General features: G+C 46.2%; 1 protein-coding gene across 2 annotated transcripts in view; it reads right to left on the bottom strand.

Moving 5' to 3' along the window:
- The window catches only part of Sorl1 (sortilin related receptor 1), a 168,600-nt gene that overhangs the window by 44,988 nt on the left and 109,848 nt on the right, over positions 1-13,764 (bottom strand). For both annotated transcript variants that reach the window (XM_037207586.1, XM_028866304.2), the window contains exons 24-27: positions 12,804-12,926; positions 9,559-9,678; positions 3,733-3,858; positions 1,033-1,140 (exon numbers count right to left, since the gene is read on the bottom strand). In XM_037207586.1, the coding sequence (XP_037063481.1) occupies positions 1,033-1,140; positions 3,733-3,858; positions 9,559-9,678; positions 12,804-12,926 (477 nt within the window). The remainder of the gene's footprint in view (positions 1-1,032; positions 1,141-3,732; positions 3,859-9,558; positions 9,679-12,803; positions 12,927-13,764) is intronic.

Here is a 13,764-nt window from a genome sequence, read left to right as displayed (position 1 = left end):
TGGCAAAGCCACTCAGGTTAAAGAGGTCACCAGGATGAAAGAAGTCACGATAGGGTAGATGTCCCTGTAAGAACAGACATCGGAGATGCATGCAAAGAAGAGACCATGCGAACCCACAGCAAGAAGGAACCTGGATTTGAGTAGTAACTGCCTTTGATAGCCTTTATAATCTTGTGAGCCAATTCCTTATACTATGCCCTCCCTCTCCCCAAATGTGTGTGTGTGTGTGTGTGTGTGTGTGTGTATACAAACATGTCTAACCTAAGATGTTGTTCCCATGACAACCCCACACCATTCAGCTTTGTTTCACAGAAGCCTAAAAGTACAGCGCTTTTTTGCCTACTCAGTTTCACCACGATAGAAAGAATAGTCGCATGCAACACATAAACAAACGATACTCGGTGTGTTCATCGGGACTTCATTCACAAGAACTGGTCACAGGATGAATTTGGTCACGGGCCAGTCGGCCATGCCTGTATTAACATATCTGCTTTTGAGTGATGGGCTGGATCCCACCCAGGGGGCAGAGCATGGCACCTGCACAAACACATTTGCTCTCACCCTGGGCTGTACAACAGAATAGCGCGGAACACTGTAAGGAAGACCTCAACACAGAAGTCACACTCTAGACCGACTAACTCAGAATGTCTGGGGCAGCTCCCAGATGCCATGACTTTTATAAGTCCCCAGCTATTTCCAGTGTTCTCCACATACGTGTACCACTGACAATCTTTTTAGGACTGAAAAGGGGGATAGAAAAAGGGTCATCTGGCCTACAATACTCCTCAAGTGATATTCAGAGTAATAAATATTAATGAAACCAGTCAGGTGGCTGGCAGCACACCCGCCAATCAAATGGCAAGGTTTACCTAAGGATGCTCTAACCCCACAATCACCCTGCTTATCTTAAGACTTCCCTCTCCCCATGCCTTGTCTTCTTGCCGAACTCATCCTCTGGGTCAAGAACGCTGGGGCCAGGTCCTGAAGAGATGAGCAGATGGGAGCAGCCAGCAGGGCAGGGACCGGACTCACCACAGTGCTGCTCGTCCGAGCCATCGGGGCAGTCCCGCAGGCCGTCACAGTGTTTGCTGGATGGGATGCAAGTACCGTTCGGGCAGTGGAATCCATTGCACTTCTTCTCTGAAATTGAAGTCGGTCACAGAGGAACGACAGAGTTGGAAAAGCAGGCAGGCACTCACACTTGTTGTTGGCAGGGTGCCAACCCCATATCGCCTCGAGGGTAGTTTGCTAATGGTTAGCAAAGCTACAAACTGATATGTATTTTTGACCTTGCAATATCCAAAGCAGGTGTATGTTCTATTTACACAACTCAAAAAATAATATAGGAACACAACTGTAGCCGAACTTAGTGTAAGTACAAATGTTACACTTTGTACCGGGGCAAGTCATCTGCATGTAGGGACTCCTCAATAAAGGGCTGAACAGTGTGGGTAGAAGATGGCTATAAAGACCCTGAAAAAGATGACTATGAAAAATTTCATCCAGGATATATAACTATATAATGAAAAAAAAAAAAGGTACAAAAAAAAAATCCATGGCATATTGTGTGTATACGAGAGGCCTAACACATGGTGCCTTTGAATTTATATCCATATTTATATAACAACAGGGTGTGTAGTACTGAGAAGTGTGTCAGTAGTCGAAGCGGCTGCTGTGTGAACATCCTGAGAGCACAGTTAGACAGACCTAGATGGCATGGTGCGGGTCCCTCACTTCACATGCTCTCTTGATGCAACCAAGAGATGAGGTAAATAACAGAGGTGTGACAGACACTGCCACAGTGGTGGGCCCTGCTGGCTGACTTCCGTGAGGAGATGTTGGCCTAGCACAATGATAAAAAGGATGAAGATCACACAGTAAACACAAACAACAGCAAGGTGTTTGCTATCACTATCCGAGTATCACATACATCATGTAATTGTGTGTGCTACGTGTGTATATGGCTGGCAGTCTTATAGGCTCATTTCTCCAACACCACTACAAACCCACAAATGACACAACCCATCATGGTGTTAGGAAGGCTACAGGCTCATTACCTGACAGCAACTTCACATCTCTACAACTCCCATGTCACCTTACGGGACCATGGTAAACACAGCCCATCACTGACCGGAACGTCCTTACTCAGCACATAGCTATACACTCACAGAAATATTCTCACACATTTAAAGATATTAACCAATATGTAAAGCCATTAGATTAGGGTTTCCTACAGGGACAAGGGAGAAAGCATGTAGATGGGGGGCAACGTTTACTCTAAACCCATTTATGCTCTTCCTGTTTTCAACTCCCTGACTGTACTATTAAAAATTCATTATATTTTTATAAGAAAAAGCAAAAGCTTTGGTGAACAGGGGAAAAAAGGATGCAAAATCCTAGTTATTAAATCCTGTTTTTTTGTTTGTTTGTTTGTTTGTTTTTTTGGTTTTTCAAGACAGGGTTTCTCTGTGTAGCTTTGCACCTTTCCTGGAACTCACTTGATAGCCCAGGCTGGCCTCGAACTCACAGAAATCCGCCTGCCTCTGCCTCCCAAGCGCTGGAATTAAAGGCGTGTGCCACCACTGCCCAGCATATCCTGGATTCTTAATGCTCTACAAGACACTTAATTCTTATTCTTCAGGTATCCTAAGGCAGAGCCCTTTTGGAGTACACTTGCTTAGAGCTGTTGAGAGCCTGGGGTTCACAGCCATTTCCAGTGGAAATGAAGCCAAAAAGAAGGCATCCAGATCTACCGGGGTAGGGGGAGGCTTTGGGAGCCCAGTGCTCGCAGTTCACGTTACAAAGACTAGCTCTAAGGCAAGGGAATGTGTTGCAATCTGGCAAAAAGTCACCATCCCTAGAAAATTAGTCAAAAAGCGTCGTTCAGACACAGAAAAGGTCCATGGGTCTCATGAAAATGCTAATGCTGCTAAGGAAAAACAGTTTTGAAAAGAGGTAAAATAAAATAGGCAGAGTCATTAAGTCCTAAAAATAGCCAGGATGATGAAGTCTAATATCAAGGGAGACCACAGGGAGAGGACGCAGCATAGGATGGGCAGCGGGCACTTGGTGTAATCTAGGGTGAAGGGAACCATGGGGAAGGATGGGGACTTCTGCCACCAGAAGTCCACACTGTGTAAAGTGTCCCAGGACACAGCTCAAAGGCAAAGCCAGCCTTCGAAGGACATGGAGGGTTATGCTGGCTTAACAATAAGAATGGGGAGCTCTCAAATGTCCAGCAGATCAATTAGATAAACCAGAAGACCATAATTAATACAAAATAAATATGCATCTCTCAGAAAAATGCTCACCACAAGAAACGCAGGTATATGGAAATAGCTAATTTTAAACTGTGGGAAATGAAAGAAGATTGTGTAGGACTTAAATAATGACATTTGTCCACAAGAACTCCACTCCTATGAAAATTCAGAATGTCAGCAAAAGGAATATTAACAGTCAAGTAGAAAAGTGCTGCATTTGTTGTTTTATTACTGTAGTGGCAGGGTATGTGCGTGTGTGTGTGTGTGTGTGTGTGTGTGTGTGTGTGTGTGTGTGTGTGTGTGTGAGAGAGAGAGAGAGAGAGAGAGAGAGAGAGAGAGAGAGAGAGAGAGACTGCTACTGTGGGAAAACAGTTTCATCTGCCTGGCTCATCGGCTGACCCTCCCCTGAATGACAGACTCCCCCCCCCACCTCCGGGAAGGGCCAAGCAGGGGCCAGGGAATTTGCATTTACCACAGTTGACCGGATCCTCATCAGAACCATCCTGGCAATCTGCATCCCCATCACACGCCCACCGCTGGGGGATGCAGTGGCCGTTCTGACACTGGAAGTTGGAGGCCTCACAGGTGTGATAGATGGCTGTCAACAGAAAAGAGGAACAAGGTCATTCTTCCTGTCCCGCCTCCCCCATCAAGTCCCAGAAGAACGTTCTACACCAGATCTCAAGGTGGAGACTTTGGGAGCAGCTGAGTTTCGCCTTGGTGGAGAGTTAGATACCTAGGGCTGAACTTGAGGTACAAGTAGTTTTCCCTGATACAAGTAATTTCTTTGCTGCTAAAGAGACGGGTGAGGGCAGGGGACAGGAGACCGGGGAGCCACTGAGCGTAGGAGCACTATCACCCTCCATCAATATCTACCAGCCATTGACACACAGAATCATGTCCACCACGACCACTTGGAAAGAGAAAAGAGGAGGCCGTGCTAGAGAAACAGTCACTGCATGATATAAAAATAGCTCCTTTGTACAAGGGCAAGATCACCACGAAGTCAACCGAGAATGTGTCCACAGGCACCTGCGGGTTACGCCGGGTTATGTAAACCAGTAGACAGGCCTGGGCACCCACAGAAAAGACTCACCCTTTAAAACAATGGATGGAGCATTTCACAAATGGGAAGCTGCTGGGAGAGATTAGGAAACAGACACTGATGTGTAACAGTAGCAGGCTGTGCTGCTACTTCCCACCCTTATGTAAGGCCCCTTCCTACCGACCCCATGAGCTAAGAGGTGCTGTGTGTCCTGGAGGGAAGGTTCTAAACCATCCTCAGCAGCTGTGTGGAGGCCTCAATTTCATCTCATTACCCTGGCTTCTGCTAAGTTACAACGTGACATGGCTTCATGTAATTCTAAGTATCACTACCCAGGTTTGAATGTGGAAACCTTCAGGGCCACAGAACACAATGAATTCTTCCAGAATCTCAAAGAAAGTAAGCCTGGAATGTGGAATGATCTAAATCTTCCATCAAGGCAAGAGCAACATCTGCCACACTCAGCAGCCAGCACAAACATCTAAAAAGAAGCCAGTGAGACAAAGAGATGCAGTACTTTATTTGGTTTTGGTTTACCCATTTATTTATTTGTTTTAGTTTGATTTAGGGTCTCTCTACATAGCCCTGGCTGCCTTGGAACTCACTATGTAGACCAGGCTGACTTTGAACTTGCAGAGATGTTCTTGCCTCTTCTTCCCTGGGATTGAAAGCTAGGATTAAAGGTATGCACAACACCAGGCCCTAGAGGTGTTCTTAGATACTAATAGCCTCATTTGTGCACAAGTCATTAATCACATCTTCAAATCTCAAAGATCAGTTCAAGTAGATAATAGCTGCAATCTACCTATGCCAACAGTGTAACGGGCTTTTCCATCCCCTCATGAAGAAAGGGGGAGCTGGGTTTCTTTGTTTGTTTGTTTGTTTTTATCTGTTCCCTGCTGAAGAAAAGCCAGACCTTGTTCACAACTGACATAAAGAAATACATCAGTTTCCCTGATTTACAGGGGACACACTCCAAGACACTGCATGGATGTCTAGAACTTCAGATGCTACTCAACACTACACACATATGTTCTAGTGTATACACACCCATGATGTTTACCCACAGAAATAGCAACCATAAACAATAGCTAATAATAAAATAGAACAACCATAACAATATGACATAAAACTCAAAGTCAAATCACAGAGAGCAAAAACATGGGCAAGGAACTACTACAGCCTAGACTGGCTCCTTGTTGGTCCATCTCTGTAAACAGATGTCCTCCCTAGAGGAGGACACAAGTAAGATCGGGCTGTGGAAAACAAGCTATAGACTTTTATCCAATCGAGATGACTGGGGATATGTTGTTGAAAGGTTGGAAAAATTGGTTTACAGTGTCCTCCAGAATTTCTACTGAATGGAAAGCTATTCTTTTGTAATGGCAAGAAGTACCCAGAACCTGGTTCTTCAAACCACTTTAAAATAAGTACAATCCATTATCTGTCTTTTTATCTCTTTGAAGATGGAAGAAGCACACACGTAAGTCTATGGGGATTTTTGATGTTTGCAAGCCCAGGCACTTAGAATCCATTAAACATCTTTAAAAATATACTTGGGTGTGTTACCTGAGTTTTTGTCCAGTCACAGCCATTACCTAGACTCTTTGATTTATTGATGTCGAGAGTCTGACCTCCTCTAACAAGCTTCAGCCTGGCTCACTGGCACAAAGTCGTCTAAAGCTATTACCACAAGAATCTGCTTGTTATTCACCCTGTATGCTTTGTTTTTAATTGAAAACAATTTCAAAGTGCTGGGGGTGTTTCCAAATGACAACCCCGGAAGGCATGTCTGAGATCTCTGGTCTTTAGCCAGATGCTGAGACCAGCAAGATTCATCAGTTTGTGTAGTTTTACTCAAGTGACCAGGCACGTCTGGAATGTATAACTTTCCTTTTCTGGATTAAAAAACAAAAATCTTCTGAGTCACTGACTAGTCCTCTGGTTTTAAGTGTTTGAGAAACAATGTGTGCTCAAAAATAATCCTTCAATTACCAAGTTGCGGAGAATGATTGATTTGGGCTGCAGGATTTGGGGGACTTAAGGACTCGTTGCATGATGGGATTCACTGTAACTATGGAGTTAGTGAGGTAAGCATCCTACCACTTGCCCTCTGACTTTGATTTTCCTCAACTTATCAACATCTGTTGGAACACCTGGTAAAATCATTACCCTAAGGTAAGTGGGCCTAAACAGATTAATACAGAAATCTAAGGAGGAAGACCACTGTCTTATTTCTTACAAAGCACTGAACTACTAGGGAGTGCATCAGGAGACAGACATGTTACTAGAACTAAATTTGAATAATTAATGATATTAAAAAAGCATAAAGAGAACTAGAAAGAATTACAGGTTATCTCTGAAAAAAAATTACTAAATAGATGTCCTAGATACAAAAAAAGAAATACCTATAGCCTTGGAAATAAGAATTAGATTTAGCTGAAAAGAGAACTGATGAACTGGAAGGTAGCTCCAAAGAAGTTAACTCAGAGTCCAGTAAAGAGTCCAAATGAGTGAATATAAAAAAAGGAAGAGGGAGCACAGAAGGATGTTGTCCAACAGAGGGCTGAAAGTAACTGCTGAGGACCAGGGGCCTTGATGAACTACCTAACTGTAAGGCCCCAGAACAGATGAAGAGCACAAATTCTCAGATCTTAAAAAGAAAACAAGTTTCAAAATAAAGTAGGTGAAATTTTATAACAATGAAAACTAGAGAAACAAGTATAGTATTATTACAGATAATCTGAGAAGAGAATTAAAATCAGCACAAGAGTCTATAAGAACTACAATAATACCATCAATAAAATTACAGAAAAATACTATAAACTTAGAAATCTAGACTCATTTGAATCCGAGACTAAGGCCTAGGAACATACTAGACTCACAAAGCCTGAGAACGTTTAACACTCTCAGTCTTCTGTTGTAAGGACCCTGAAGGTCCATACATGGAAGGAGGCACTGGATACAAGATGATAGCTGATAAAGCAACATACTGACAAATAAATTTGGTCATTAAAAGTAATAAAATGGAATCAGGCAAAAGGGTTCAGCAGATGAAGACACTTGCTGTCAATCCTGATGACCTGAGTTCAATCCCTGGGATTGACACGGTAGAAGGAAAGAAGTGACTCCTGAAAGTTGTCCTCTGACCTTCTCAGGTGTCTCCACAGGTGTGTGCACTAATGCTGCACACACAATAGATAGACAGACAGACAGATAGATATACAGATAGATAGATACATGATGGATGGACAGACAGGCAGGCAGGCAGATAATAGGTAGAAACAGGTAATAATGACTAATTTGGGCATTTATTTATTTATTTATTATTTGTTTATTTAGAGGTGATGGGGCGCAAACCCAGGGTTTCAAGCATGCTGGGCAAATGCTCTGTCGCTGACCTACACTCCCAGCCCTAATGTTCAAATTTTTAAAAGATAAAGTTAAAATATTAACCATTCAGTGATTTTTAAGTACTCAATAGCTTAAAATTTATGCATTTTAATTTAGAAATTGTGGGCAGGGATTTAAAGTGCTGAGAGAGGAAAGATATTAAGAGTCCAAAAAAAAAAAAAAATACGTCTAAAGCGAACATCCAAACAATTAAGGTGTGTTGGAAGGAATAAAGACTTCAAACAGAGCCTGGGTAGCAACACAGGGGGTCAGATGAGGAGTATCACGACACAGAGAGGGCAGTGAGCTGAGACCACCAGCAGGGCAGCCCACCCCGACCCATCTTCTTAACTCAACAGGTCAGGAAATGAAGTGTCACGCCACAGCATAATGAGCTCAGGTTCATCCTCCGACTATTCCGAGATGGTAAGAAGGAGAATCAACCTTAAAAGGATTTGGTGAACCATTGGCACAAGGTTGCTGTTAAATGGCAAAACTGGAGTTCCACCAGTGAGCCCTGCCTACAGGAAACCAGAGATAAAGCCTGGAGTCTATGACACGCTCCCCCGTAGCACTGAAGTGCTATTGATTCATTCTGCAAGCCTGGTACAAACTTCTGGAAGCTGGGTTGGTCTAACATGGCAGTACTAACAAGGTGTTCCATCACACTGTAATTTACATACTGAATGCCCAGGTGCACCCTTCTAACACATTAACTAATTATCTATCTAAACTCAGACCAACAGACAGCACCCACATGCTTCTGGGCTCCCAGCAAGCTCACTCGACAGCCTTGTTTTCCTCTTCAATGGGCCACACGTGCTGCGCAGGAGCACTGTCCTACACCGTTCTCAGGGCAGAGGCACAGACACCGAGACCACACCCAAAACACATGTGGCCTTCACGGGGCTGAGATTGGGGACATTGTAGAGCATCCCAATGATGCACAGAGCCATTGTTCTGGAGTGTGTAAGACCAAATAGAATTCCAGCTTTTAGAGGAATCCAGGAATTCAGGAAATTTCCTATCTCATGATTTTAGTTTTTGAAAAATTATAGTCATATAAAAACATAGGGTCAAAACAAGAGTAATAAAAAAAATGTGTTTATTTCTCACAATCTTCCCAACTCCTTGAACTACCCAGTGTTCGCCACTCCAAGTTCCCAGTAACACACACTATAATATAAACTCTACCATGCATTCGTTCACAAAAATAAACGTAGACATGACTGAAACCAAGAGAGGAATCCGAACCTAACCCCTACCTTACACCACTGAGCACTCATTTCCCACTCATGAGGTCTCCAATCTCATTTCTGATGAACTCTTACCTCGAAGAAATGCAAGCCCCGTTTGCACTTTAACTGTTTCAGTGAACACTTGGATGCTCCATTTTACCGACATGACCTGGGTTAGTGCTACTCAAACCATGGACTTAGCGGTTCACATCCACCTGTAACTCCAGTTCTAGGGGATCTGACACCCTTCTCTGACCTCCTCTGAGGGCACTGCATGCACATGGCACAAATATATACATGCAGGCAAATCCCAATACCCATAAAATAAAAGGAAATCTTAAAAAAAAAAAAAAAAAAACATGGTTCCTAGATCTGCAGTCAGTCTGTGTGAATGATTTGCTACTTACTGATCCTAAGAACCAAGAAGATGGATCCAGAATATAAATCCCTCAGGACACTGTGAGTTCTGCTCCTAGCTCATAATCTCATCACACACCAGCTCTGAGGAGGGCTGCTCTAGATGCTAATTCTCAGCGTCTAATTTCTACGCCAACTTAAGGTCTCAATGCTAACTAGTACACAAGTAGGTGAGCACTGTTGACTAGGTCTAGGAAGTACTGACCAGTACAGTTGGCTTCATCAGACCAGTCCCTGCAGTCGTTGTCTCCGTCACAAACCCAGGAGGAGCGGATGCACATCCCGGAGCTGCAGTTGAACTCGTCGCTGCGGCATTGATGCATCTCTGCAGGGGAGAGAGCACAGGGGGAATCAGGGAGGGCGCACTCAGAAGTCTGCCACTGGGGCAATGCACATAAGAAGTCAGACACATGCCACTGATCCTTCAGAGAGCGTGGACCCAGAGACCTTTGCCAGGAGCCATCCATCATGGATCATCCACAGACACTGGATAGAGAGGCCTCAAAACAAGGCCATCTAGAATAATTCCTATCATGCATGCTGGAAATGGGTTCTAGGTGTGCTACGATACTGACACCTTGGGACTCTGAGGGGGAAAAAGAAACCTCGCTCATTTATCATGGCATCCACTTAGCCTACTCCACAAATATTTCTTCACCTGCTACGGCAATGGAAAGAAAGTTGGGATGCAGGAAGCAGGGAGGCCAGAGGGCAGAAGTTCCAAGAAACAGAAGATCCCAGAGATACACTGTTGAGGAAGAGGCCACGTGGGCTGATCACTGGGAGATGCTCGCCTCAAGGCAAGTGGGTGTAGTGCTGAGATCTCTGACGGAGGAGACACAGCTCAGGACTTTCCTCCGGGATGCTCGTGGCTTTGCTCTTTAGAAGGAAAGGTTCCCGAGGACAATGATGAAGCACAGTTTCACCAAGGATTCCCTATAATACCTTTTCTAGGTCCTGGGGAAAATCATGAAATCCCACCGAGGCCTGAACATGCCCCCACCCCCACATCCCTACATGGGAACCATCTCCGAGGCAGCAGAATGAGACTGGACCTTTAGAAGGTGATTAAGAGTGGGATCTGTGACCTCACTGCAGGAGCAGGCACCCTTCACTACTTCTGCCATCTAGGGACACAGAGAAGACACCACAGGATAGGCCAGGTCCTCACGAGATAGCAAATCTGCTGGGACCTTGACCTGGGAATTCCCAGACTCCAAGACAAGGAAAATTTAATCTCTATTGTTTATAAGTCATATGGTCTCATTTTATTTATTTATTTATTTATTTATTTATTTATTTATTTATTTGTTTGTTTGTTTGTTTGTTTACAGAATCCCCAAAGGACTGAGACACAGAACTTCGAAGAGGAATTGTCTTAAGCCTCAAAACAACAGGAGTGGGAGAGTAGGTTACCCGCTCAGCACAGTAGATGAAGGTACTTGCCGTGTAAGCCTAACACCCTTGGTTCCATCCTCAGAACCCGTGTAAAAATGGAAGGAGAGAATCAACTCCCCAAAGTTGTCTTCTGACCTCCACATGTGTACCATGGTGCCTATACACATGTACACACACACACACACACACACACACACACTACACGGGACCCAGGGCAGCTGTCCAAGCTGCCTTCCTCAAAGGCAGGTTAGCAGCACAGGCGGTGAAGGAGGCGTTCATGAAGAAAGAGGCTGAGACTCGTGACGTGGACCAGCAACAGAGAACTACAATAAGTAGGATCCTGTGATGGGGCAGGACTGGGCCATGAACCCAGACTGGTTCATGGGATGGAGAAGACAGATGCTGAAGCTTTTGAATGCTCAGCAGTTTGCCCAGAGAGGGAGCTAGACAACAACAGAGACTTGGAACCACGTGGGGTTATATTTCTTCTAAGGAAGGTACATTTCTACCCTACCCACACGCTTTAGCCTTCTGAGTTCTGGGGGGAGAAATGAAAGGATGAAGAAAAAAAAAAACTGTAGACCTGAAGGTTGTTTTTAAATGCATTTGCTGAAAGAATATCACGGAACAAAAATAAAACAAAAATCCCCATTCCTCCTCTAGGCAGGCCAGGGTACACTCTATGCAAAAGTGGCCCTGAATGTGTCCACTAATCTGCATGTGTTAAGATGATTTGTGGTCAGCCCCTGCTCCACTAGATCTTGTCCCTGTGAGTCAAGCCACCTGCTCCTAGCAAACAAAGCAGGCCTTGTCCATGTGCGCACACACAGCGTGGCTGGACCTGACCTTGCGGACAGAAGGGAGGGCCAGCGAGGCCCCAGCAACTCATCACCATGTCTGGGTTGGCGTCTGGCCTCCGTTCTCACTTCCCTTCCAGTCTGGTAGGTTCCCAGGCTGGTGCACGACACACACACACTGCATAAAATCTCCTTCTACAGTAACAGCTCGGGACCAGTGCCTGCTAAGACAGGGCTCATAGAATGAGCACGGCAGTGCCACGCCACAGAAAGACATTACAAAAGAGGAGGCGTGAGCCCCAGGTCCCCATTCTGACATGAGATGACCCCGTCATCTTGAATAATCCCACAGAGGAGGCCATTAAGATAGACCCCAGTCAGAGAGTAGATGACAAGCCCTCCCAGTCCCAGTGATGGCAGCATGTTGTTCTTCCAAATACAAAAACCTCCATTTAGAAAGCCCATGCTGAATCAACGCTGCCAGCCGACCTCTAACAGAGTTTATGACCTTAGCTTGATTTAAAAAGAACAACGGTGAATCTGTGCCGCTGGGCACAGAGGCAGGGATCTGTACTCCCAGCACTCAGGAGCCCGGGGCAGGAGGATTACCCTGGAGTTCTAAGCCACCATAGACTATATAGAGAAACTGTCTCCAGAAAATGGAAATTAACGGTCACAAAGGTAAGATCCTGGGGCCATCATCCCACTTGGTCAAAAGGGGACCCTCCCCCAGAACACCCCTTACCACAGCGTGAGGACCCTCCCCCAGAGCACCCCCTTACTACAGTGAGAGGACCCTCCCCCAGAGCACCCCCTTACCACAGTGAGAGGACCCTCCCCCAGAGCACCCCCTTACCACAGCGTGAGGACCCTCCCCCAGAGCACCCCTGACCACAGCGTGAGGACCCTCCCCCAGAGCACTCCTGACCACAGTGAGAGGACCCTCCCCCAGAACACCCCTGACCACAGTGAGAGGACCCTCCCCCAGAGCACCCCTGACCACAGTGAAAGGACCCTCCCCCAGAGCACCCCTGACCACAGTGAGAGGACCCTCCCCCAGAGCACCCCTGACCACAGTGAGAGGACCCTCCCCCAGAGCACCCCCTGACCACAGTGAGAGGACCCTCCCCCAGAGCACCCCCTTACTACAGTGAGAGGACCCTCCCCTAGAGCACCCCTGACCACAGCGTGAGGACCCTCCCCCAGAGCACCCCTGACCACAGTGAGAGGACCCTCCCCCAGAGCACCCCCTTACCACAGTGACTCTCGTCGCTGTTATCGCCACAGTCATCTTCAAGGTCGCACTTATAAGAGAGCGGAATACAAGTCCCCGACTCCTGGCACCGGAACTGAGTGTCTGCATCACAGACTGTGGTGGCTACAGAGGGAAAGAGGGGACACGTTCGTTACATCCGGTTCATCCTGTCCCCCCACAAACCTCCCACCAGAACAGCAAGCAGCTAAAGCTGGAGGGAGACAGACTTTCATTAGTAACCATAAGAACCAAGCCCAGACCTCAGGACAGAAACCATGGCACAGGAACCTGAAACTCACATGCGAGTTAAGTAAGGGCATGTGTTTCCAGGGCCAGCTGGAGAGAGAAACAGGGCCTTGAAAGCGAGACTGCTGTCTGGCTGGGAGAGGAGCGAAGGGCGGAAGCGGCCCCTAAAATCCTTCAAGGCTGTGAGGCACTCTTCCCAAGTGGGTGACGTAAACAACGTTGTCTACGGAACTACCACAAGGGAAGCCCAACCCGACACCAGCAGCTGGCACACCACCCCAGGGAAAGGAAAGTATGGCTAGACTCCCACCGCAGAAACCAGTGTATCTGCACTCAGTGAAAGCGGGGGTTCGAATCCTAGCTCTAACTCTTCCTCGAGCAAGTAACTTTAAGCCCCCTCAGGTGCCCTTTTCCTCTGCAGTAAAGTGAACGTAAGGAAAAGCATGCCAAGCCCTGCTACCTGGCGGTAGTACGAAGGATACAGGGTTACGGCCACACCCCATCAAGCAGACTGTAGAGATAATGGATCCTAATAAGTGTCTCTTTTCTCCCTCATCATAGCGATGGGTAGGGAAATAGATTAACTCCCTCTCCTAAGCAGAAATGTCCCGGCAGATCCGGAAATGTGGAAAGTCCCTCAGGAGCCACGCAGGGGAGGAAGGCTGCTCTCCCGAGCTGCTGAGGGGCCGACCCAAAGAGCGGGACAGAGTCCCGG

The sequence above is a fragment of the Peromyscus leucopus genome, chromosome 7 (assembly GCF_004664715.2).
Source record: "Peromyscus leucopus breed LL Stock chromosome 7, UCI_PerLeu_2.1, whole genome shotgun sequence".
Lineage (NCBI taxonomy): Eukaryota > Metazoa > Chordata > Mammalia > Rodentia > Cricetidae > Peromyscus > Peromyscus leucopus.
The sequence above is the reverse complement of the archived record's forward strand: the minus strand, read 5'-3'. Positions and strand labels throughout refer to the sequence as shown.